This window comes from Chenopodium album, chromosome 13, assembly GCF_948465745.1.
Source record: "Chenopodium album chromosome 13, dcCheAlbu1.1, whole genome shotgun sequence".
In the NCBI taxonomy this organism is placed as follows: domain Eukaryota; kingdom Viridiplantae; phylum Streptophyta; class Magnoliopsida; order Caryophyllales; family Amaranthaceae; genus Chenopodium; species Chenopodium album.
Window position 1 is genome coordinate 49,707,419 of NC_137846.1, and position 27,157 is coordinate 49,734,575.

The 27,157-nt window shown below is 32.2% G+C and overlaps 2 protein-coding genes across 3 annotated transcripts; one reads left to right on the plus strand and one right to left on the minus strand.

Annotated features, from left to right (window-relative positions):
* Window positions 1–1,568: 1,568 nt before the first annotated feature.
* LOC145574891 (HMG-Y-related protein A-like) lies at window positions 1,569–5,070 on the minus strand. Of its 2 annotated transcripts, none has more exons than XM_081632770.1 (2): window positions 4,859–5,070; window positions 1,569–2,370 (listed from the first exon to the last, which is right to left on the minus strand). In XM_081632770.1, the coding sequence occupies exons 1-2, from the start codon at window positions 4,910–4,912 to the stop codon at window positions 1,885–1,887; spliced, it is 540 nt and encodes a 179-aa protein (XP_081488896.1). In that variant the 5' UTR covers window positions 4,913–5,070; the 3' UTR covers window positions 1,569–1,884. The 2 variants fall into 2 exon arrangements, with proteins under 2 accessions (XP_081488896.1, XP_081488897.1); XM_081632771.1 differs by having other exon boundaries at window positions 1,569–2,383.
* Window positions 5,071–15,058: 9,988 nt separating this feature from the next.
* Window positions 15,059–25,592, plus strand: LOC145576808 (cyclic nucleotide-gated ion channel 4-like). Its single transcript, XM_081634515.1, has 7 exons — window positions 15,059–15,826; window positions 18,790–19,005; window positions 20,117–20,430; window positions 23,202–23,310; window positions 24,158–24,394; window positions 24,607–24,693; window positions 24,938–25,592. Exons 1-7 carry the CDS (start codon window positions 15,224–15,226, stop codon window positions 25,451–25,453), a joined length of 2,082 nt encoding a protein of 693 aa, XP_081490641.1. The 5' UTR covers window positions 15,059–15,223; the 3' UTR covers window positions 25,454–25,592.
* Window positions 25,593–27,157: the final 1,565 nt, after the last annotated feature.

The following is a 27,157-nucleotide window of genomic DNA, read 5'->3' on the forward strand; positions in this document are numbered from 1 at the left end:
GAACATGAGTCCTCTCTACCAATGGTAGTTTCAATCACCACTACACCAACAACCAAGCCAACACAATAAGTAATTATATGTGTAGATGCCTAGTATATGTATAGGTACCTGGTATTTGAGTTCCTATTGCACCATGCATTAGGAACTCAAATACCAGGTACCTACACTATTTTTGCAATTGTGGTAGCTTCATTTTGTTCCATCTTCCCTATGTTATTAAACAACATGAAAAGTAATTTATATTCGCATTTACAATTAATGGTGTCAACTAACTAATCAACAAATTTCACATCAAAACTCTAAAAAATCAATAACATACCTTACAAAAGTTCATACGATTGCCATGAACATCATAGATAAGCATAATTTAGGTAAATCAACACCAAAAATTTCACATCAAGTATTAAGACAATTAAGTACTTCATGCTTCCTTTTCTTTCCTTGCAACTTATTTTTTTTTAACCCTTGTGTGTTCATATTTGTCAACGACCTTTCATATCTTTAATTATCCATTTGCATTGAGACGAAATCTAACAAGATCTCATATAACTACATTTATACAAACTCTTAAGTAGTTCTGAGTCACATTAATTTATTGTAGACCACTAATATTAGAGATACTATGGTCGTTTATTAATAATAAAACAAAAAAAAAAAGTTACTATAATAAATAAAGGTTATTGTATGAAAATAAAAGTCATTGTGTTATTGTAAAGATCATAAAAGGTTAATTTTTTTTAAATGAAAATTTTAATATATTGGTCAATATGAATAAAATAAAGGTAACTATATTAAAATTTGGGCCACTATGTTCAACATAACAACATATTTCAAATTCACAATATTATTAAAGGTCATATAAGTTTTAATAATTGTTACAGTACTATGTTAAAAATTAAGGTTATTATATTAAAATCATGGTTACTATGTTCAAAATACAGTCAGTTGGACGCATATGGATCTCAGGATCACAATAGTATTTGTAAACTAGGTCCACATCAAGTTTTTTCCTTATATTTATATAGTAAATAGTAAATCACAAAATGTAATTAAAGTGGAATATGTGAATAATGTATACTATTGAAAGGGAAATGAAGCTAAAATTGCAAGTAAGACTGGTTTTGAATTCAGCGATGATTTAGTTTACATTCTTAACTCCTTCCATCTTCCAAGAGACCAGACACTTGTGATCCTGCAAATCTACATTCATTCCTCCGAAGATCTTCTTTCCTACTACTCCACACTCCATCATACTTCGTAGTTCGCACGAAGTAGTTTGTATTCTGCATCTCCTTGAATCTGGTTAACGAATGGTTAAAATGACATAAGCTTCAGAAAATTGATGACAAGCAAACTTCTTCTGCTTGGACAATGGTTGTTGACTAGTACTGATTTGCGATGAAGTCATTCGCAGTGATAACCACTTATATGTCAGCCCATAACACGAGAGCCACAACTTCTTGTGCAGAAGACAGACAAACAATAATGGAACATCGTACATCCAAAGTACGGAGTACTTAACTTTAAGAACAAAAAACAACACCGAACTAACATATGTAGAATACAAGTAAAAACACCTTGAATCAGAATCAATGTTGTCTTATTTCAAAGGTAACAGCCGTAACACGAACAAAGCATCATCATTAGAAACAAACAAACCAACAAAGTCCACAATGTACACCCAAATTACACCTAAACACGCACAAAGCCTTCTCCCCAATCCCCTCTTTATGTTATCTCTACCCAAATTACCACTTCACACACTAAACACCACCAACGGTTGGTCACAAACACGTCAACGTACAAACCTGAACAAAGTCCTAAAAAACCAGGAGGTTAAATGCTACAAGTCTGATTTTTGCTACAAGCTAATGCTATTTCTTTTCATCCTTGTGCTGAAACCCCTGCACCCCCTATTTGAGGCTTCACCTTTGGAGGCCTACCTCTCGGTCTTCCAGATTTTGCGTTTGATCCAATACTAAGGTTGGCATCAAAGCTGTTGGACGTAGACAGTTTCACCTTCTTCAAGGGAGCACTAGCAGCAGCAGGATCAAGAATATCAGCACCAAATTCATCCTTCTTGGGTCGGCCTCTAGGCCGAGCTGATCCAGCAGGAGTTGTTGGCATGCCAGGTTCCTTGGGCTTTGGAGGCCTTCCACGACCACGACGGATGAAGTTGGGATCAGGCTTCATATAATTATTCTTCCAAAAAATAAGTTCTCCAGTCTCTTTCATCCTGTTCAAGTGGTGCCTTAGCAGTGTTGAGTGGCCAGGAGGCAGGTTCTGGTACTTAGATTCGATGAATTTCGAAATTGAAGTTTTGTTTGAACCCAATTTCTCATTTAATGCATCTATGGCAGCAATAATCATCTGCGCATAAGAACTGAAAACAATTAAAACTTCTACCACCACAGAACTTCAAAAGATGGTACATTGAAGTGCTGTTCAAGAAGCAAAGCAAAATGCAATTTATCAATCAAGCATCTTTAAATAACACTAGTATCTTGTATTAATCTTTAGCAGATCACCACCCCCGCCCCTCCCCATTCCACTCTGTCCCTAAGAGATAAATGGCAAGTATCTTGTATTAATCACATCTACGTTTTCAAAAATTATGCTAAGCCTAAACAGCCCCATTACTACTCATAAGAGGAAATGCGATAACAGAGATTGTTAAGCAAAGTCAAAGCTATACAAGAACAGAACAGAACCAAGCAACTATCCATTAACTGTGTAAGCTTTACATTGAGCACTTAAAATTCTATCAGCACCACCAGTCTATAAAAGCAGAAACTGACACACAGACACGGTTAATGGAGAGGGATCATGTGATAGTGAAACAGATGTTTTTTTATGGAATAATTTAAAGCTCAACCAGAAGACTATATAGATTAGGATACTAGAAGCACAGCAAAAGTCACATGACTAGAAGATGGATATATACAACAAACTTCACTCAACGGAATCATTTGAGGCACAGAAAAAACTTCATCCAGAAAACTGCCATAACTAAGGATAGAGAGGCTACCTTCGTGCCCTTATAGTTGGAAAGCCTGGAAGCTTCACAGAGCATGAATTTATTTTTAATTGAATAAATTTTCCTATAAAACCTAGGATATATTTCCCCCAAAGTCAACAGCTAGCAAACTAAAGGAGAGAAAGACTGGTGCAGAAAGGAATAGCCCAAGATAGTTTAAAGCCTTTTCCAAAATCCTAAACTAGTAACTTCCGACATAGCATGACTTTTCTTCTAATCCAGGGGAATTGTGTAAAATGGAAAGCCCTTTTCATGTCACGGGAGCAAGATCAATAGCAACCATCACCTATCATATATGACAATAATAAAAGCACCTATACGAAATTCAAACACACTCATAAAGTCATGCTTATAGATATAACTCCATACATCATACAAACATCCTCATATTGCCATTAGATACAATAGGCCACTATGATTTTGAAGTCTACAACCCAATCTTGGCTCAATATCTCTCACTGAGGCCATCACATTCTATCCTTACAAATTTTTTCTCCTAATAGGCACAAAGCTTGATGCAAAATCTAATGTATTGACAATACAGGTCAATACCGATTGGCTTACTAGCAAACTTGGCATGGACATAGCATATGAAAGGTAAAATTTAAACTACTCATATATGCTACAAAATCAGTATTCAAATCCAGCCCTTAAATATCGTGGGAAATCTTCCAAAACTACACCCACATATTCCAAATATATTATGCATTTTGTCGAACTACGACACGACAAGTGTAATGTATAGTGTACTCAGCCAAAAATAACCCATAATCCATCTTTGCATCATACTTTTCCAAGTTCCTGATCTTCCTACATATCCTTTTTACTATTAGATGTCAACTGCTACCTAAGAATCCTCATAATATTCTCTTTACCCATCAAAACTTACACTTTATCCATCTGTTTGCCACAGTCAACTCCCATCAAGCATAAATTTCATATTACTTGTCCATCATATAAGTAACTTTAGCATGACAACTACATTTTTTTCAGCATTTTCCCATGATATTTATATAGTTGGGCATTTAATTTACATGAGCCAGACTAAAGTAGTTCCATGATTCATGTAATTAACACATTCAAATTAGCAGTTTAACTAAAACTAAATCCAATCAGCCCGGTTTTCATACCAAAACCGGATCCGACCCAACTCATGATCACCTCTATTTCACCCAAATCTTAAATCACAACAACCAAAATTATAATCATAATAATTCTTTACTTAGCTAAAAAATTAAAAAAATTTGAAAAAGCAGCTAAATTTGCTGGAAAGGACAATGCAAAAACTCAAAGACAGTTATAAAAAATTAACCAAAACCATGAAAGCTTGAGCCTTTTTTGGTAACACACAGCTGGCAACCACACAATACAGATAATAAAATAAGCAATTCATATAAAATAAAAAATAATAAAAGGAAAAAAAAAAAAGTGGCAATCACTCACTGGGTAAAAAAAAAAAAGAAAAATAAATGCTTTAAACAAAAAAGGCAAATTCATCAGTAGAAATGTAGAATAATAAAATAATATAAACCCTAACAACAACTGCATTATCATCCACAAATTCCAATCAATTTTGTCAAACCAAAACACAAATTTTCTTCATATTTCCTCCTAATCTACAAAAATTAAGCCATAACATAGCTAAAACAACAAGAAATCAGATATGTTATCGATGATTTATCATGGGTGTCAATTAACTTAGCTGATAAAGTCTCAAGAGGTGATACCCAAAACCCGATATTAGATCAAATCCCGTCTACGTCATTTACCCTTTACGAGTTACGACTCGATAATAAAATAAAAGAGAGATAAGATGAATACCTCAGGATAGGGAGGATTAGAGCGATGTTTATTGAAATCATCCTGAGAAGCCATTGAAGTAAGTTGTTGTTTTTGGTGGGTTGATGTTGTTTGAGGGAGGGACAAAGAAAGACCCACCAACCCCTCACTCTAATTTAGAGAGAGAAAATGAAAGAGATTTTAGAGAGAGAAAGAAACGTTTTTGTGTGATGAGATGAGTGGTGAAACAAATGAGAAAGAAAGAGAAAGTAGTAGTGTGATTTAAAGAGGGATAGTAAATTAAATTAAATTAAAATGAAAGATAAAGGAGTTATTTTTTTTTTTTTTTTATTTATTGCTTTTTTTTTTTTTTTGAATTAAATGGTTTGGATTTGAGAATCAACGGCTTAAAATGGATGGAAAGATGTAATCCAAGGGTTGGTGTTTTAGTTGAGGAAGTGTTGTTTTGGATTGGTGACGTGGCAGTTTGGAATTTGGACTCACTTGGGTTGTTTTTTAATGAAAAGAGAAAAGATTAAAAAAAAAAAAAAAATGGTGGCTTTAGAATTTTATTTGGTGGAGGTCATCTAACTTTCTTGTTGTCATCTCAAAGGTATGGCTTAATATATTTGAGGTTATAAACTTATAATGGCCCTTCTCTAGAGTTTTTTTCCCTACACTTTTTTTTTTTTTTTTTAATTTAGTGTATTTTTTTGTGGGTGGAGGACTATTGATGATCATCATGGAGGAATGGGCTAACATTTATTTTAATTAGGTTAGTCTTTATCTCAAATAAGCTGATCTAATTTGAAGTGATCCGATTAAAATTAATTTGTCATAAATACAATAATAAGGTATAGTTAAATTTGAAATAGTCTGACCCAATTACACCTATTTAAACTCAACTGATGACCCAATTTGACAAATTAGAGATAGGATTATTATCAAAGATAAATTTCCACGTTATTTTCGAAATGAAGAAACAAGAAGCTTCATATCCGCATACTCAAGTCAAGGCATTGCCCATTGGCAAAGTGAGATGGTGGTCATCGAATAATAATCATGTGATCTAGTTAGATTTGTCTAGATTTTATACTACTGTATTATAAACTACAAGTTGGTAACATAACCGCATAATGTCTAAAAATATTAAGGATTTTTCTAAGCTATGCCCTCCAAGTTATTGAATTTCTAAGTTGTACTCATGGTTTTTCAAAGTTGTAAGCTATGCCCTCCACCTCATGATATTTTATCAACAAAACATCCTTTGATAGCCATATCCGTTAACGGACGTTAAGTGGCATTATTAATTTAATTAGAAAAAAAAAAACCAACCACCCCTCCTACCATCACAACCCAGCCCATCACCTCAAGTCGTCGCTGCGAGTCGGCAATCGGCTGCCCACCCTCGCCTAGACAATTCCTCCCGTCGGCGAGCCCCCGCCCTTTCCCCTCGCCCTCCTTCCTTCCTTAACACTCCATGAACACAACCACAACCACATGACGCAACTCAACCCAAAAAACCGACCACCCTTATTTCTCCGTTAAACCACCACAAAACAACCAACAATCCCTTCCCCCCACCTCAAAACGACCCTCCCTTGCCGTTTCGGGGTGTAGGAAAGGGAGTTGGGGGTTGTTTCAGGTGGGGGAAGGAAGGAGAAGCGTCGCCAAGTGGTTGGGGTTTCAAGAAAGAAGGTAAATGCAATGGGGGTTAGGGGAAAGGGAAGGGGTCGGGGTGGGTCAGATGGGGAAGTAGAGTATCGACCGACCGATTAAGGTGGAGTGTCGGACAGTTTTCCGGCGAGTTTAGGGAAGGGGTTAGGGTTTGGCGGTGGGGGGAAGGTGGCTGGGGAATTTTGTTTTTATTTTTTTTTAAATGTTTTTTTTATGTTTTTATTTTTTAATTAAACGATTTTAGTAATGCCACTTAACATTCTCTAAAGTCCGTTAACTATTGTGGCTAACATAGGTTATTGTGATAAAATAACGTGAGATGGAGGGCACAACTTATAATTTTGAAAAAATATGGGTACAACTTAGAAATTCAATAACTTGAAGAGCATAGCTTAGAAAAACCCAAATATTAATTATTACATATAAAAGTCCAGTCATAGTAGTTATTTTGTTTACGGTAAGATACGAGGAGGCCCTAGCTTCCTATCATAATAGGGAGGTGAGGATCGAACTCCCGACATTTTGGGAAGTGATGGAGGGACTAACCATCCTACATTCCTTGATCCACTAGTTATAATAGTTTTTAGTTACTTGATTAGTTATAAAAAAAAATAAAAAAAATATGAAGTGCTTTCAATAATTAGTCCAGTTACTAGTTATATGAGTCAAGATTTAACTAATATGTCTCATCAGTTCTGCCCGATTTAGGTTGAACGGATCACAGGTTGCATGTAAATGATTATGATTAAATGGGTCACGAGTAGTAAATGTTCGGGTCAAATAGGTTGAAATGAATCAGGTCATTAATAGGTTATAAAGTGTTCGGTTTGATTTGAATCTGAATTGGATTTCAACGAATTGGTTTGATACCCAGTATAAGTCTTTTACGGGTCAATACTATTCTATTCAGTCTTTTTTGGCCCAATACTGATTGTTCAGTAGAATTTAATCTCAAGTTAAATAATATTGTGCTTTAAGCGGTTCGGTTCCAGTTAGATTGGTCAGTAATAGGCAATTTCACAGTCCAGGCTTAAAATTATTGATGCTAATTAAAGTTTGAGTAAGATGGGAAGAAAGTAAGTATTAGCAGACTAGCAATTAGGCTCTGTTCATTTCACCTTAAACAAAATTAGCCAGTAAAAATATTTTCAGTTTAGTAAAAAATTATTTCAGTTCAGCTAAAATAATTTCAACTTAGCCAAAATAAGTAACTTTAAAGTAGAATTATAACAAAGGAGCAGTAAAAATAATTCTAGTTCAGTATAAATAATTTTAATTCAGTAAAAATAATTTACGTTCAGCAAAAATAATTTCAATTCAGTAAAAATAATTTCAATTCAGCAAAAATAAGGTGAATTTAACATGATTTTTGATTGATATGAAAATCCTAAACTTATACTATCTTAGTATCTTGGATTCAAATAGTTTTGTCCAGTCACCTTTAGTAATAGGTCCAGAGATTAAAAATTAGGTGCATGAGATTCTTTTTGGGCCACTTGATTGGGCCTCTTGTTAGTATTCCATTATATAAGTGTTTCATATGCCATGTTTCTAAGATAATATGGTCCATCCAAAACATAATTTGTTATGGTCCAATTAAGGAGAAAAAAATGTTGGGCCAAGGCCTGTGCTCTATTGGCATGCAATCTATATTCTATACTAGGCTTAGGCCCCGTTCTCTTCATCTTATTTTTGCTGAACTGAAATTATTTTTACTGAAACAAAATTATATTTGCTGAACTTAAATTATTTTTACTGAACTTAAATTAATTTTACTGAACTGAATTATTTTTGCTGAACTGAAATTATTTTTACTGATTTTCTATTATAATTCTTCTTTAAGAAAACTGAATTTTACTGAACTGAAATTATTTTTACTGAACTGAAATTAATTTTACTGAACTGAACTTATTTTTATTGAACTGAAATTATTTTTGCTTAATATTATTTTTCTAAGGTGAAGAGAACAGAGCCTTAGTTTATGTTCTCATTCCAAGAAGTGAGGCCGAATAGCCTACTATTATTATTTCGTGGCCTGCCTTAGTTCATGGAAACCTCATACTAATCAAAGTTTGACTGTTATTGTTGTTTGATTGTTAATTACTTTCTCCATTTTTCTTTTATTGCACCATAAAGTTTTACACTATTCACATAATGTTCCAAGACCATCATTTGTAATTTTATCCGTAAGAAAAAATATAGTTATATGGGATCTAGTTATATTCGTCTTGAAATCTACATTTCAAATATCAATTTTTTTATAATTTTAACAAAAAGTGTAATTAAAAATAATAATAGGTAAAGTAATGCATTGACAAGATGGTGCAACAAAAAAAAAAAAAAAAAAAAAAAAAAAAACGGAGGAAGTATTTTATATCTCTAATGTCGATTTTTTTTTACAAAAACAATCAATTCATTAATAAAATTTCATATGACATAAAAATGAAATCTAAATCAACAAATACATAAAATTAAATCAAAAAAGGATTATCTTTATTACAAACTTGTAATACTTGTTTAAATTAAAGAGCGTGAGAATGGGAGATAGTGGAGGTCATCTACAATGCTTTTAATTTTATTTTATTTTTTAATATGGTTGATGTATATTATGGATTTAAAGCACGCATCACATTGCTATAGATACAATTTTTTTAAGCACTATTATGCAGCATAAATATAGAATTTGTTATATACACCCGGGTGTACTGTACACCCAATTAACCAAGAGTTAGAATTTGTTTTTCATTTGATGATTAAATGAAAAACAATCATCAAAATGAGAGTAAAATACTCATAGATGTACGGTACACCCGAGTGTATATAACAATCTCTCGTATAAATAGCAGTGTTTAAAATTCAATTTGGATCAAGCTACCAAACTTATGAATATAACTCTAGTCATTGAGTCAAGATTCCTTTCTCTTGTTCAGTCTAATCCGAAACCCTTTAAATTGGTTTTTGGACAGGTTCGAATGAGGGTAACAAAAATAATTAAAAGACAATTAACTATTATTTCTTCATATTTGTTAAAATTTAAAAAATACGAAGCATATAAAAGTCTAAAACAAGTTCAAACTGGTCCAATTTTGGATAAGTGTTATCAATCCTCTCAGATCATTCTAGCAATGGTTAATCTGGTTTGAATCTTGAATGTTCAATTTTGCAATATTTAATCGCATTCAATTCAACCCGTTTCAATTTGAATCAATAAACGACCCTGATTATAACAATTTTTTAAAAATATATACTCCGTAGTAAAGGTAGATGGATGACCAATTTGAAGGCAGATAGAGTATTATAATATGGAGTAATAAGTACTTGTCACTACGTACGATACTATTGGTTTGTAGCCCTGCTGATGGTTCACGTTGCATGTATCCCAAGGGGAAGAAAAGTGCAGGATAACATATTTAGCTTTTTATACATCTCTGCCATACCATGGTGATGCACGAGTTTTATAGTTAAGCAAGTACACATGTCGGCAATTGATTGATCAACTCTAAACAATGTGGACCCAAGAAAATCAGTATTTCAAGAGCTAAGTCATACCGGGCTTGTTTGGTAAATGGCTTTTCATTGGCTTTTGGCTTTTTCATTTGGTCAAACATCCAAAATTTGTGTTTGGTAAATGGCTTTTAAGCCAAAATGAAAAAGCTACTTGGAGTAGCTTTTGGCTACCTAACAGCCAATTTTACCAAACATGTTTTTAGACTAATAAAAAGTCAAACAGCCAACAAAAAAGCCAATACAAACAGTCAGTCAAACCGGCGAATCAAACCAGCCGACAGTCAACAGCCAGCAGCCAATTGCCAAACAAAGCCACTATCAGTATTACTCCCTCTATTGCTATTTGTTTGCATCACATTTCATTGTCTTACAAGTAGATAGTAGCATGTTTCTATTATATACCCTACTAGGAATGTTAATTAAGATAAAATTATATTGTTATTTACTTGTAAATTTTTTGTTTAAACCTCAACAAAGAATATTTTATGATGACTGGACAATAAAATAGAGATTGAGAGAATTTCGTCACAATTGTATATGTTATCCTCATAAGTAATTAATCATCTAAACTGACGGGAGGTTATCTTCATGAAACACCTATCTCTAGCATATCATGCATGATGTGACATGCCAATAATACTAAGTGACGAAACTTCGTTTGAGGACGATATGTTTGGCGTAGTCTAAGTACATTCCAAGCTAAGTGATAGATAATAGGGAAAAGGACAATGTTTACAAGAGAAAGGAATTTTGTTGGGTACTAAAAATAACATATAACGGCTATTCAAATCTCATGTATCATTGAGAAGTAAAGTGTATATAACAAGTGTAAGAAATACTACTACGTACTATGTACTTGTAATTTGATGAACCTAAAAACAAAGACACGAAGTTGCAAAGAACCTGTGTTGTTTTGAACCTTGTATTGTATAATCTTTGACAGGATAAACCATCGTTTGTTAAAGTTTTGGTTCACCTAATAGAGTTGGGAGGCCAGGGGAAGTCATGAGTTAGCTTGGCTATTAAGCCAAAAAAGCGAGTCAACATAAGGACTGATGGAGACTCGACCCACATAACCCAACTTAATTTACATCCCAATCATTTTGATTTCCCAATTAGCCTTTAAATAGTTATTTAAAGGATTATGAAAATAAATTTACTATATTATATTAACGGTTCAATATTGATTTAAATATAAGATACTTTAAATTATACTCTAATTTGCTCCAAGTGGCAGCATTTTGGACCAAACCTTATTCCAATACTTTCCATCAAAGTGGTATATAAGTATATACTATAATTTTAGTCTTACATAATTTAACACCACACTTTGCTCAATTTCATTTACTTTTGTCCATTATTCAATTAGAAATTTAAATTTCTTCTTTCTCTTTTCATATTTGATTAGTATTAAACTATTTCAGAATTTTGACTTTGCCATTAAGACCATGCATATATATACCCCTAAGTTAATATGATCAAATTACTAATGATTAAAGGAGAGTTAATTCTTATTTAATTTATATCTAGATAGAGTAAAATAGAGAATCATATTTCAATTCACTTTGACTTACGTAAAATAGAAGATAATATTTACTTTCATTTCATTTTGAGATAAGTTATCTTCAATTTAAGAGAATTGAAACTTGTATTTCCTATAAAATCATTCCTAATAGCTTTCGTATTTTACCTATTTTATATTATGTGATGTTGTTGTACTAGTGTTTAGTAAAAAATTAAAATTTAATAAAAAGAAAGATAGGTAAATTAAATAGTACAAATATTATATTTAACTAATTATAAGTGGTTTTTCATAAATTTTATTATTATTATTATAGTTATTATTATTATTATTATCATGGTTTTCTTTATATACATCGATTTAGGGTTTTGAGTAAGAGTTATAGAGTTGATTGATCACATCATTAGGTACATCATATTCTTATTCTTTCCAATGGGAGGAGTACCCCTCGTTGTATGAAAAGTGTTCAAGTAGAAAATTGCTAAAGAATGCGACTATCTCTGCAGATGTCGATAACGATGACATGCTTTGGAAGTCCCTTCAACACTATCTCCGTTCCCTGTCTATTGCAGTGCCATAAAGTCACTCCCTAAATCAATTCAGAACCTCACCATACATATTAGACTTGCCTAATTTTACTGTTTGTGGCATGAATATCAACTGCCCTGCGCCCTCTCTCAAATGAAAAGGAATATTTTTTTGGTGATATAATAATTAAATTGAAGGTCAAGTTAATAGGTAAGCTTTGTCATAAAAAGTAAAGTATAATAATTGAATGAAGTTGTTCTAGAATTAGAGTAGCGGTTTTATAATCATCGCACATTTCTTAATGTAGGTGTTTGTCAAAACTCGACTCAAGTGAGTTTGACTCGAGCTCCAGATTACTCAGAATGTTGAATAGTGGATTCAATTAACTTAATTATTCGACTCGATTTCTCATAAGAAGCTTGAGTTCGATTATGTAGTATTATAAGTAAATCAATAAATTAAATATTATTTCTTTTGTATAAATCATATTTTATGGTCAAATTTTGTTTTATTTTGACCTTGCATGCGAATAGTATATAAGTCAAACTTTTGAAAACAGAAGCAACTAGTAATTCGTATCACAACCTCCACATTCCATTAATTTATGCCTACCAAATAAGTTAGTAGTATGGACTATTGATCCATGAGAACACAAAGTATCATCAATGAAAACTATTTTCAACAACATAGATGAAGCTATATTGATGAGATTACATTGCAATTTGCCAATTTGTAGTAGTTAAAAAAAAAATTTTTTTTTGTATAAACCACCTTTTATTTTTATTTTTATTTAATTATTTATTTCTTTGCTTATAACAACCCATTAAAAAAATGTTGCAAACTTAATAATCAACAATTACTAATCTTATCTCTTTTCTCTGTCCTAAACTCTAGTTTTCGTTGTCAATTTTGAGGGGCTTTCATCGAATTTCACTGATGGAAAGCCCAATCTTTATTTTCTTTTAAGCTTTTTGTTTCTTAGGTTACAATAATGTCTCCCTCGAAAGAAAGGGTTTATCTCCTTCGGAAGACAATCAAGGTTTTTTCGATCTCCTTCGGAAGACAAGGTTTTATTTGTGTTTAATTTGGTCTCCGGTTGTGCGGGGCTACGATTGATTATGACTTAGATTCGGGTTACGGAATCAGCACAAGGATTTACTTTCTCACAAAATTGTAAAGCGATGACGAATCCACTCAAAAAGTTGTATGAGACAACGAATCGAGAATGTGCCGAATTGTTATATTTATGTATTTGGATTCTCAGCCCTTCCCCTATTAATTCTTGTTTGATTTTGTTAAATTCGTTTTTATTATCGTTAATTGTCAATTGTAGATGTCGTATGATTATAATTACTGAAATTTAAGTGTCCTTTATGACTTTTTTCAAAAAAAAAAAATGTTGTAAAATACCATCAATTTCAAAAGTTTTGTTGCAACTTACCACCAGTTCAATGGAGAACAATTGGTGTGTTTGGCTTAAAAATGTGGTAAGTTGCAACAAAATTTTAAAAATTGATAGCCTTTTGCAACTTTTTTTTTAAAAGGTGGTTATATGGAAAAAAAAAAAAAGACTTAAAAAGTATTTATATGCAAAATTTCACAAAAAAAAAAAAAAAATTCAAAAATCTTTAAATAATCAATGTTTAGGTTCATAGGTAAATGTCATTATTGTTGAATTATTTTCAATGATGTCATGATAATACAAGTACGTTGTGAAAATCATTTATATTTCCTCCTTCGTTATGAATGAATCAAAAGAGAGATCGAATATAATGCCAGAACTATATTGCACCTTCCTCAATTGTCTTGTTTTCCAACTTTATGCCTAACTTGAGAGATTTCGATATAAGATCATGGAATTGTAGTATGTAATATGGTGGGTCCAATCTTCTCAGCCAGGAGAACATACATGTGCTCTTCGCGCCATCTTTTCTTCATCTTATAGTCCATAATATTTGTACATGCATGGAAACGTACCGTACTTCTAGTGGCCTGGTAATTAGCATCAACTATATATAACTAGTGGAGTGATAATAACATATTTAATGATGTTTATGAAACATTATTTATGCCCAATGGGTGTTACATTACAAATTAATGTGACAATATTCTTTAATACTTTATAAAAAGGCATTCCTTCTCATGTTTATCTATCTTTCACATAGTGTTTTAATCAAGAACGACAATATAATTTTTCATGAGAAATATTTTAAAATATATTAACTCAACCTGAGTAGGAGGTTAATATATTGTGTGTGTGTGTGTACAATTTACAAATATTGACCTTAGTCCTCTAGATAAGTTTTGGTCAATAAGCTTGGGACTTGGGATGATATTCATGTGATAGGTCAATTCAAACAAATCTATATATATGTACATTATTAAGATTTTAATTATTTCTTATTAAGTAAATTTAAAACGTTCCACATCATAGCTTTCAATTTACTAAGATTTTTTCTTTTCATTTCATATAACCATCATAATATCTTTAATTTCATGGAAAAGCATTACTATGTATATACAAACTAGTAATTTCAAAAATCTACTAAATCTTGATCTTAAAGTTGATTAGCATTGGGAACAAAACTGTCAGTTTCTCCAACAACATACTACGTAAATTGTTATGAAGTTGACAACATTTGACTTCATTAATGATCAAACTGAAAAAAGAAAAGAGAGCAACAGATTATTGTAAGAAACGGTTTCTATTTAACGTTTGAACACCTTCTTTAGCTCCTGCCCAATTTTGTCCTTTCAATACAAAAAGTTAAAAACAGTTTTATTCAGGCGATTCTTTCTTCCTTTTCACTTTCTCTCTACCTATCATAATTATTATTACTATATGTACATTTATTTTTTGGGTAACAGGCTTGTGACACATTCATACATCACGGCCAAGTGAGTGGATCACAAACATTGAGGGCAAAATGGTAATTTCCTAGCTCATAAAATCAAATAAAAATCAAAATCTTCCTCTTAAGGTACGGCTCTTGGTATTGCAATAAATGATTATGCTCATTTCTAAGGCTTAGTACCTTTCATTATTCTCAAATTCAATAGTCCTATTTTTTTCTCTTCATCCATTCAAAAGGGATTATTATTCAAAACTAACCTAACCCTAGAAGAGAAGTTTGCATGTGTGTACGCGTGCGTGCGTGCGTGTATGGCATAGAATGACGAGTTCTCAAGAAATTCTCTTAGTCTCGCGGTTGCATGAGACTAGGAGTGATGATACTTCAGAGGAAGATGAATTGGAAGAGGAGGAGGATGATGATGATACTGAAATCGGAAATAATAATTTTTATCAAGATGGTGGTGAAGAAGTAACAACTTCGAGCAATTTTGGGAAAATCATTCACAATTTATTATGTGGAGGGAAAGGGCACGGACGAGGACAAGGACATGGTAATTTATTTGCCCTTGGGTCAGTTTTGGACCCAAGGGCAACATGGGTGCAAGAGTGGAATAGAATATTCCTTCTCGTCTGTGTCACTGGCCTTTTCGTGGACCCTCTATTCTTCTATGCACTCTCGATTAGTGAGGCCTACCTTTGCCTCTTCGTTGATGGGTGGTTTGCGATCATGGTCACCGTGTTGAGGTGCATGACCGATGTGATGCACGTATGGAACATGTGGCTTCAACTAAAGATGGCCAAGCACCCGCCTTATAGGGGAGGCAATGGTGACATGAGTTTTTCTCGTAGGGTGGCTCTTGGATATTTTAAAGCTAAATATGGATTCTTCTTTGATTTGTATGTGATCCTCCCTTTACCCCAGGTATGTAAGACATAATATCTATCTCAATCTTCTTAATTAATTAGTATTCATTAATAAGTAAGACAAATGAAATAAACATGTGTATCTAAATTAGCTTTAATAATAGCTCATTCGGTTATAATGATTAAAGTGTGTCATATGTTAAGTTAAACATAATATTTTTAATACAACATGCTCAAAATATACCCCTTTTTAATTTGGGATCCGAAGAATTGAATTGTATAAAAAAATTCATTTAGGAACCTCTAACATTATTTGTTGGGATGGTTTAATAGGTCATTTACCTTAAAACATTATTAGTCATCTTTCATAAGGTAGTCTAGTTAATACAACATGATTCATTTCATTGTTTTTAATCAAACCCTTAATTTTGTAAGGAGTAAATTAATTTAGATATTCAAATTTTATGAGTGTTTGTTTGATAAGACAAGACGACGAAGAAGAAAACATATAATTTGTACTCCTTAACTTCCAGTAATCCTTAAGAAAACTACAGTACATATATGACTGAGTATTCTATGTTGCAAATTCAGATATTCCATGTGTCGTAAGTATGAACCAAAGGTACAATATAAATATACAACACTGACAATAATTTGAAATTCCATCATGAATAATTGAATGCAAACATTTTCAAGAGTAAATAGGAGATCCAATTCGGAAAAAAAAAAAAAAGAATTGATTTGCAAAATAAGACAAAAAATTGAATGCCTAATTTGTTTGTATAACAAAAAAATGAATAAGTTTGAATTTGGGTATTCAGAGAAGAACGCTTTTTAGGGGGAAACGCTATAATCTATCGGATATGAGAGGTTTGTACGTTAGCACAGTAATTCAGTAAGAGACGACACTTGCATGTTGGAGTTGTTTTATGCATGCAAATTATAGGACCTCATAAACTGTTGCAAACTAGTTAGTATACACGTGAATGATTCATGTCTTTTACTTTCTTCGAAATATAAATCCCAGAACTTCTCAAATCTCGAGTATTGTAGGAATAATATACATATACGGTTTTTCTAACGAGTGCTTATGGATACTTGTTAACTTGTATCTTTTGTTAAAATGTTAATGTGATAAATATGTAAAGTATATATTCATCATACTTGAACATTTAATTTCAAATGTCAATAAACTAGTTTGTTTTTCTTTTGGGATGATAATGAGTGCCAAAGATTGAAAAGTAATGGTTAATAATAATTGATTTTTCTTTTGGGTTGTTTATGAATTTACTTGAAATGAAGAATAATAAAAACTTAAGTTCAATATGAGTACAAGATGATGTATAAGTTTCACATCATAAAGTAATGTTTTAAGTTTTTAAAGCAGTATTCAAGAGCTATATGTTAATATATATTTATTTATGAGATATATAATAACCAAAGAAACATACAAAAGTTTATATATCTATATAGTCTCTCCATCAAATTGTATTTTATAAAATAATGCAAAATTTTGAAAGTTTCACTAATTTTTATATTATCTTACAATGTGACAATCAAATTTCAAAATCTACCGTTTTAACATTCTTTATTTGGCCTACATACCTTCATTTCATATTAATTTCAAAATATTTTTTTTTTCCTTTACTACAAACTATATCCTATATATGCAAATTATTATTTGACAAAACATAATTTCGAAATTCAATTGTTAAATTAAATACATAAGAAAGTATTTAATGTATGTATCGGAGATCTTTTTGGAATCCTCAAAGCATTACTTTGAGCAATATTATCTTTAATTATTATATTATATGTAGCAAGAAGAACAATTGGAAACTAATATTTTGAAACTACTATGCCGGATTGCCCAAAGACTAATATAACGATATGTATTTCTTATATAAAATAATAAATAATAGTCACGGTCAAAGTTTCTCAGATCACTTTATATTACAAATGAAATAAATGAAAGAGACTGAAGATAAACAAAACGAGGGGAATATTAGGGTTTTGCTAACATGAATATCAACCAATAACACATGGTGTTTAAAGTTTACAAAGTATTTCGACCCTTTTCTTTACTTGCTTAGTTGCTTTGACAACGTGTAGCACGCAATTCCCTCAAAAAAGACAACTAGCTAGGTTGTGTTAAGATGAAGTGGAAGACAAAGAAAATGATCAGTGACCAACAAATCTTCTTATTGAAGTGAATGATGGAATTATATGTTTGTCTTCACCTCTTTCATTCAATTCTCCATTTCAGTTCTTGTAAAAACATTCTATCTGTCCAAGTACGAACTAACAAAATTGTACAAAAAAGCAGGAGAAAAAACCAATTGTTGATATATATAACAAGCTAAAACATACGAAGTAAAATTTAAGATTTGTCCCTACTCATTTGCGCATTAAATGTATTTGTTGTATTACAACTGTCACAAATCACAAAGGTCAATGATAAAATTTGTAGACTTTGAGCCAAAACTATTCCATTTAGGTTATCCAATATCCATTGATTTAAGTTGCGTATGTAATCAGCAAATGCTTAGATGAGCTAACAATTGTTCCAACTTGAATTGATTTGAGGTCTTAGGTTTGAGGGAACGCAACATATGTTGGGAGAGATTTCCTCCCAATCATCATAGCCTAACCTAGCTTGAATTCAGAATAGTTAGATTCTATTAGGCTCTAAATTATCAGGTGAAATGTTAGGTTGCCAGTAAGATTTTTGGAAATAGCTTAAAGTTAGGTTTATCATCTCATCAAACATATCATTAAAAGTACTAGTGCAATCGTGTGGTTTTTTTATCTTGGTTCTCGGGTATTCACATATATAGTCTAAGTGTGTCACTTTATTATTGTTTCTTGCCTTAAACGAACTACATATTTCCTTATTATTATTATTATTATTATTATTATTATTATTATTATTATTATTATTATTGTTGTTGTTGTTGCTTATGATTAACACAATTAGGGAGCCACGATTCTAACATCGTTTACACCATTTATCCTTTGTAGATTGTACTATGGCTAGTAATCCCATTTTTGGTAAGAAGAGGATCAACAAATGGAGTAATTACAGTATTGTTGATCATGTTCCTGTTCCAATACCTTCCAAAGATCTATCACTCAGTTTGCCTCCTTCGTCGAATGCAAAAATTCTCAGGCTATGTTTTTGGTACAATCTGGTGGGGATTTGCCCTTAACATGATTGTCTATTTCGTCGCGTCACATGTAAGTTTTTCCTCCATTAGTTAGCTTCCTTTATTGAAGCAATGCTATCTAACATCATTCCTAGCTTTTTATGTACTTTGTGTTCAAGTCAGTTTTTGTCTAGAATAATTCATCTTTTGAACACATGAATGAACATACAAGTTGCATACCATATATAGTCAACAACGGTTCGAATTCGAGCTAGTGATCATAGACATCGTTAAAGGAAAACAGTACATTATCGCCTATAAGAAATACAGAAAATCCATGTTACATGTTGAAGAAATATTCATCACGTAACTTTGCATTATTAGGATAAATACTGTGAAAGTGATTCAAAAGTAATGCACGTACGTAGGCCACGTACCAAAAGTGTGCTAGGTTTGAATAGTGTTAAATTGTACGGATTTCATGAATAAAAATTCGATCATATAATTGTAATTTTATGTTAAAAGTTCTATACTTTCGACATATTAGACCCTGTTTGGTAATTAGCTAGTAGCTGATTGTATTAGTTGATTTGACTAGTTGGTTATATTAGTTGGTTTGACTAGAGTAGCTGATTGATATAGCTGATTGTATTTGTTGATTTGACTAGCTGGTTATATTAGCTGGTTGTATAAATGTGCTTGGTAAGTAGTTGTTAAAGGTTAGCTGTTTTAGTTTATTTAAGAGCCAAAAAGCTCATTGTTCAATAAGCTAATTTTAAAAAGCTCTTATAATGGGCTTTTTCTAATTAGCTTTTTGAGCCAAAACACTCTTTTAATGAGCTATTTACCAAACACCAGCTTTTTTTATTGGTCAAACATTTAATTGGACAAAATAAGCTAAAAGCTCTTTACCAAATTTCACCTCTTGGCTCAGAAAACTTGTCTCTAATTCAAGACCTTAGTAACTAGTGAAAGAAATACTTGTATGATGACCTAAAAAAGTATCATTTTTACTTTAGATTGTATTTTCTAAGTTGGAGCTCATAAGCTCAAGCTTGGCTAATTGTGAACCGAGCTTGATTTCGAATAGATTGGGCTAGCTAGATGTTGTTACGAGTCGTGTTATATAAGTATGCAATTCCTAGTTGAGGTTTACAGTCAAAAAGGGAGACTAATGTTAGAATAACTTGACCATTTTTCAGGCAGCAGGAGCATGTTGGTACTTGCTAGGGTTCCAAAGGGTAACCGAGTGTTTAAAAGACGAATGTAGTAAAATGCACGGGTGTAGCGCGAAAATGCTAGCTTCCCAAGAGCCTATCTACTATGGTTATAAAGCCTTGATCAAAGATCACGGTCGTAATTTTTGGGCTTCTAATAGAACAGCAAGGTCTAATTGCTTGGAGAGTTACAATAACTATGAATATGGAGCTTACAAATGGGTTATTTATCTTGTTAGCAATAACAATCGCTTCGAAAAGGTACTTATGCCTATTTTTTGGGGGCTTATGACTATGAGGTAACTCTTCTTATTTCACTACTAGAAAATAGCTTATTTCCGATGGTTAAAATCCATCGCAAATCACCCAAAAACCGTCGGAAATATGGTTTCCGACGGTTTTCCATCGGAAATGTGTCATCGGAAATCCCTTCGTCGGAAATTTCCATTTTTCCGATGGATAAGCCATCGGAAATCAATTTTCCGATGGTTTTTCAAGGCCATCGGAGATTTCCGACGGCTGAAACCATCGTAGATTTCCGATGGACAAACCGTCGGAAGGTTCCGACGGCCAACCAAACCGTCGGAAATTCCGACGGCTTTTCCATCGGAAAATCCAGCAATTAAAAAATAAAAAAAAAACCCAAAACCCCTACCCAAAACCACCCCTGACGCCACCGAGCACAATCACCCCTCCCTTACATCCAAATTCACCACCACTTCTCCCCCCACCTTACCTTAACCCACGACCCCAGACCTACCCACCCACCTTAAATCCCCTCAAAACACAAGCATAGACCCAGATCCACCCACCATATTTTAAAACACGAACTATAGACCCAACCCCACGACCTGAAACCGAAACCTACACCGCTGACACCAACCACCGCAACAACCACCGTTTGTTTCATCAACCACAACCCAACACATTTAAAAAAAAAAAAAAAGTGAACTCAAAAGTAGAATTAATAGTACGAAAAATATAAAAACGAAAACATACCTCAAAATATACCACTAAAAACTCCGAATCGGCTTCGAATTTGGTTTTATAAGGTCAAATTCGTCCATAAAAACTCTAGATCTAGAGTTTTCATGGATGAATTTGGCCTCAAAAACTTAACTTTGTGTTCAAACGTTAAAAATCTAGAGCAAATGATGAGAAGAAGGAAAAGAGAGAAGTTTATTGAGAGGAGATGGAAGAACAGAAAAGAAAGAAGGGAAAATGAGGAGAGAGAGTAATGTAAGAACAAATCAAAAGAAAGAGAAGAGAGGAAGAACGAGAGGGATAGAGGAAATGAAAAGAGAGTGAAATGTAAAAGGGGCGGCTGGGGATCAGTTTAGGGTTAGGAAGTTTCAGGTTTTTGTTTTATTTAAAAAAAAAACTTTCCGAGGGTTTTTTTTGTAAAAAGCCATCGGAAATTTCCGATGGCTTTCAAAACCATCGGAAAATATATTTTTTCCGATGGTTTTAAGCCATCGGAAATTTCCGATGGCTATACAAGCCATAGGAAATTTCCGATGGCTTTAAAATCCATCGGAAATTCTATATTTTCCGATGGTTTTATAAGTCGTAGGAAATTTCCGAGGGCTTTTGTCATCGAAAAAGCCATCGAAAATTAATTTTCCGATGGTTTTAAAGGCCATAGGAAATTTCCGAGGGCTTTTTCCATCGGAAATTATACATTGTCATCGGAAATTTCCTACGACCACTAAAACCATCGGAAATTATGTATTTTCCGATGGTTTTATATGGCCATCGGAAACTTTCCATCGGAAATGCCGTGTTTTCTTGTAGTGTTTTCCTTCATCATCTTCTCTTATTATTTATGCAAATATCTTTATAATATATGCTTAATTAATGTCTTAAATTCATGGCATTGTGAATTAATTGACTAAATTTGAGTGTTTGCACAATTAGTATAATTAGCTTATTTTTAATGTAATGTTGCAAATTATTGTGATGAGATTAAAGGGAGTGATTTGATGTCTAAACTACATTCCTACAAAAACATTTTATGCATGCCTCTAAGTAATGTGTGATAAAATGTGCTAGCTAGACATTGAATTATTAAAGTCTAAACTACCAACATATAAAAACAGTATTATGTCACTAACTTAATTAGTTAGGCACATAGCTAGTATAGAGTGAGTACACTCTTGAGTAATGTTGTACACTCTTGAGTAATGTTTGACACTCTTAAACAATCCAATCCCAAAGTAGTTATGGACTTGTGATAGTATTTTTTCAGAAAAGTGTGAATAGCATCTCATCTCATATGGTTATGGTACGTATGTTGTCCATATATTCTATCATGCTATATATGGATAGTCTTCATGTCATTGTTCGATCCTATGGTACAGTGACGACGCCTCAAATTAAGAGATTACATATTTTGATCATACTAGAACTGAACTACTTAGAAACCAACTCGGTCTTTGATTATTCGATCACAAAACTGAATTTGGATTTAATTTTAATGATTCTAGTCTGATTTAATTTTGGACCGATAAACACCCTCCTAATTTGCGAAATAGTTACAAACTTACAATAATTAGGATATGCAAATTTAGGTTTTTCTCGAGAAGTGAGCTACCCTACTCCCTAGTAGATTAAATTACAAAATTCAATTTCTTTCAAAATACATACTAACAAAATATAATTTCTTTCAAAGTACATACTAACAAAATTCAATTTCTTTCAAACTACAAATCTTTTGACAATTAATCCACTTATTTGTCCTCAAACTGTTTATGTCGAATTTTCATGAAGCCATTTATAGCTACAAATTTACATATTGCCTAAAATCAACAAAACAATTGGTAATATTTGGGTCCATGAAATAAGATTTGAATTTGAAATTCTACCTTAAGCCAAAATAGGTTTTTTTAATAATTGAAAAAATTCTTATGTGCTGATGAATTTTTTTTTATGCTGTTCAAAAACGTGCTACATGTTATAGTAGGACCATATTTAAAAAAAATGTTTTGATGATAATATGACTGAATGGACTGTCATGAATGATTTTATAATATATGTTTAATTTTGTCATTTTGTTATTGTTTTTATGCAGCACATTTGGAAATTTAGAAAGCACAGCAGAATGGCTAGAATCTCTCTTTGTAATCATTGTCTTAACTACTGGCCTTCTTCTAGTCACCATGTTAATTGGTAATATCAAGGTAACTTAATTTTTGATTACTTCTTATGATTTACTTCTTGAAAGTAAGATAAAAGTGGTTACTCACCAACAAGAAAAAGATAAAAGTTGTTGTTAAATGCATGTATGGATTATCTTACTCAGTTTTTCTTGTTAGCAATTGATTACAATTTTTGAAGTATTATGTAAATTATTTGAGTAGAAATCATTTGAAACTCTATTGGTAATGATTATAAGTATGAAATAACCTTAGAGAATTCTTTCCTAAATTGCATTCAGTTCACCTGATATAAGAAGTTATTTATTAGTCCTAAAAAGGAAAGTATTGATTTAGAAAAGCGAAAACAACACAAATTTATTAGAAACAGTTTGCATAGTGAAATTTAGGTAAATAGAACATATTCTTAATGAAAATAATGAAAAAGTAATTTTTTTTTAAACTATTTGGAGATGATGAATAAAGCAAGTCATAAACTCAATATTATATACTTTTATAAATGGTATTTATACACTACAGTACCTCCGTTCCATAATAATTGACATATTCAAACTTATTGACATACTTGTCAATACACTAGTTTGCCTCTAAAGATAAGTAAACAAACATTTGTATATATAAAAAAATGATATTATTAAACATTATTGTATATCAATATCTATTTATCAATATTATACATGATAAACAACCATAGTCAAAGTTAATACATGAATAGTAAATAAAGTCTAAATATATCAATTTTATTTTATTTTATATGGAACAAATGAGGTAAATAAAACTTACAATAATGCATAAATGATGTGGAGCCAATTATAAATTTAATTAAGCCCTATAATTAATTTGTTATTGTTTATTGTCAAATAAAATATAGGTTTTCTTGCATGCAACAACATCAAAGAAGCAAGCAATGCAGCTTCGAATGAGAAACATAGAATGGTGGATGAAAAAGAGGAAATTGCCTTATAAATTGAAGCAAAGAGTCCGTAACTATGAATGGCAACGTTGGGCTGCCATGCGAGGGGTTGATGAATGTGAGATGATCCGAAACCTTCCTGAAGGCCTTAGGAGGGACATCAAGTACCATCTTTGCCTCGATTTAGTTAAACAGGTAACTTTAAATAAAAACACATTTTCATAAATATGTACTATGTTATCGTGTCATGCTTTTTTTTACATAAATCGTCTATAATTCAATTTATTTTGGTTATCAATGTTGAGAAGAGGTAATTTATATCAAATTTAACTCAAATTATGAATCCCTGTCCACTTTTTAATTCAAGACTTGTTTAACTTGACTTATACTATGTACTCCTTATATAGGTGCCGTTATTTCAGCATATGGACAACCTAGTTTTAGAGAACATATGCGATCGTGTCAAGTCCCTTGTATTCACTAAGGGAGAAACGGTAAGTAAATTTTCATCCATTTTGCAATTACAACTTTTTGTTTCATGAGCAAAGAAAAAAAAAATGCATGAAGGTGTTTCACTAGTAGTTTCAAAAATATTATTGCAAATCACACCAATTGCACCATAGGTTTGATACATACGTACAATAATGAGGTCTATAACAACCAAGAAATGAAGGCCCAATAATTATGGTCCACTTTTATGAAAATTGAACTTCAAATTTGGTTTTTTTCTTCCTTTAGATAACCAAAGAGGGTGATCCAGTACGAAGAATGTTATTTATAGTCCGAGGCCATCTTCAAAGCAGCCAATTTCTTAGAGACGGCGTAAAAAGTTGTTGTATGTTAGGCCCTGGTAACTTCAGCGGAGATGAATTATTGTCATGGTGTCTAAGAAGGCCATTTATCGAACGATTACCACCTTCATCATCGACACTAGTCACCCTTGAAACAACCGAAGCATTTGGACTAGAAGCCGAAGATGTTAAGTACGTAACACAACATTTTCGTTACACATTTGTTAACGAAAAGGTTAAGAGGAGTGCAAGGTATTACTCCCCTGGATGGAGGACTTGGGCTGCTGTCGCGATTCAGTTAGCTTGGAGAAGGTATAAGCATCGATTGACACTAACTTCGTTGTCTTTTATTAGGCCTAGAAGGCCATTGTCGCGGAGTTCTTCTCTTGGGGAAGATAGGTTGAGGCTTTATACTGCTCTTTTGACATCTCCTAAGCCAAATCAGGATGATTTTGAGTTCTAATTTGAGGATAAAAATTGTTTTGTTAAGAACAATGATATATAATGATGTATATGAATAAGTTTTATTGCCATTAGGAGGTTTGATTATTGTAGCAATGTAAATAAACTTTATATCCATGTTTTCATTCATCTATACTTAGTATTTAAAAACACAAACCATAATTTTTCATATGACACATGTCATCACAAGTTACTCACTACCACATATGACACATGTCACCCCTTTTGATTTTTTTGTTTAAGTCTTTATACATTCTATAACTTGCAAATTCAATTAAGAAAATGAAGTGTTTCATTTCCATCATAATAAAATAAAGTTGGACCAATTGATATACATCACATAAACATATGAATTGAAATAGACTTGAAATATAACTTAAACCAATATGTCATTTTTTTTTTGAAGAAAAACCAATATGTCATTTCATACCCTACAATCTTCATGTATATATACGTATCTAAATTCCTTTATATTTTTCCACAGTTCCACCCTCATTCTTTTTTTCCTTTTAAGTTTTAGCAATGAAACAATTACTTCGTATTTCATATTAAAAGTTTCAACTATTGAAAAAATACCTACATATGAAATAACCTAGATAAGAACCCGTGCATCAAACGGGCCAAAAGGCTAGTTTTATATGATATATCTCTTATTTATTAGATTCATAAGCAAACTTCAATTTATTAAAAGGGTGACGAGTTTCATAATATAAATCGATCAATGCCTACAAGGCTAAATATACATGGTTGAGTATGAAAGATTATGATCGTTGATCATTTCTATTAGCTGAGCGTTCAATATATACAAATACACAGTAGCAATCATCGGCTACAATCATGCTAACAAACCTATAAACTAGGAAAGGATATATACTCAAATATACACTTAACTAATCTAAGATATATACAAGAATATATTAACATTGGTGCGGCACGGTTACTTGTATTTTAGGGTTACTTGTATTCTAGGGTTCCTTGTATGGGTTACTTGTAGGGTGTTACTTGTATTATGAGGTTACCTGTATCGTGGAGTTATTTGTATGTGTTATTTATATTCTGAGTAACTCCAGACCAAAATCCCATACCAAACCAGTAACACCTTACAAGTAATCCCTGATCAAAACCAATAACAGCTATACAAGTAATCCCGACCAAAATCAGTAACACCCTACAAGTAACCCCGACCAAAACCAGTAACACCCAAACAAGTAACCCCATAATACAAGTAACACTTACAAGTAACCCCTGATAAAACCAGTAACTCCCTATAAGTAACCTCGACCAAAACCAGTAACACTCATACAAGTAACCCCAGAATACAAGTAACACATACAAGTAACCCCTGACAAAACCAGTAACACCCTACAAGTAACCCTTGCCGCACCATGTGACCAGCCACATACAAAAATTTGTAATTAACATATATTCTAACAGAGTATATCATTATTTTTTTGTAATTACCTTTATGTAATACTTTGAGATAAACTTTTTTAGTGTTTTTCTAAAAAAAAAAAAAAAAAAAAAAAAAAAGATTAACTTTTTTAGTCCTGAATATTCAGTTCTATTATATTATATAATACATAAATTATTAGATGCGCATGGAAGTATCTAACGTGATTTTCTTACAATACATGTTAGACATGATCAAGTGTGCAAGAGTAATATGCCGCTTTTATACGAGCAAGTGTCTTGAGTTTTCTCCGGT

Bases quoted from the DNA above. Each gene is read 5' to 3' on its own strand.
- LOC145576808 (XM_081634515.1), top strand. From the start codon at position 15,224: ATGACGAGTTCTCAAGAAATTCTCTTAGTCTCGCGGTTGCATGAGACT. The intron at 19,006-20,116 runs GTAAGTTTTTCC...ACCATTTTTCAG, and splicing joins TCTATTTCGTCGCGTCACAT to GCAGCAGGAGCATGTTGGTA. The intron at 24,694-24,937 runs GTAAGTAAATTT...TTCTTCCTTTAG, and splicing joins TATTCACTAAGGGAGAAACG to ATAACCAAAGAGGGTGATCC.
- LOC145574891 (XM_081632770.1), bottom strand. From the start codon at position 4,912: ATGGCTTCTCAGGATGATTTCAATAAACATCGCTCTAATCCTCCCTAT. The intron at 2,371-4,858 runs GTATTCATCTTA...TCTTATGCGCAG, and splicing joins CTAATCCTCCCTATCCTGAG to ATGATTATTGCTGCCATAGA.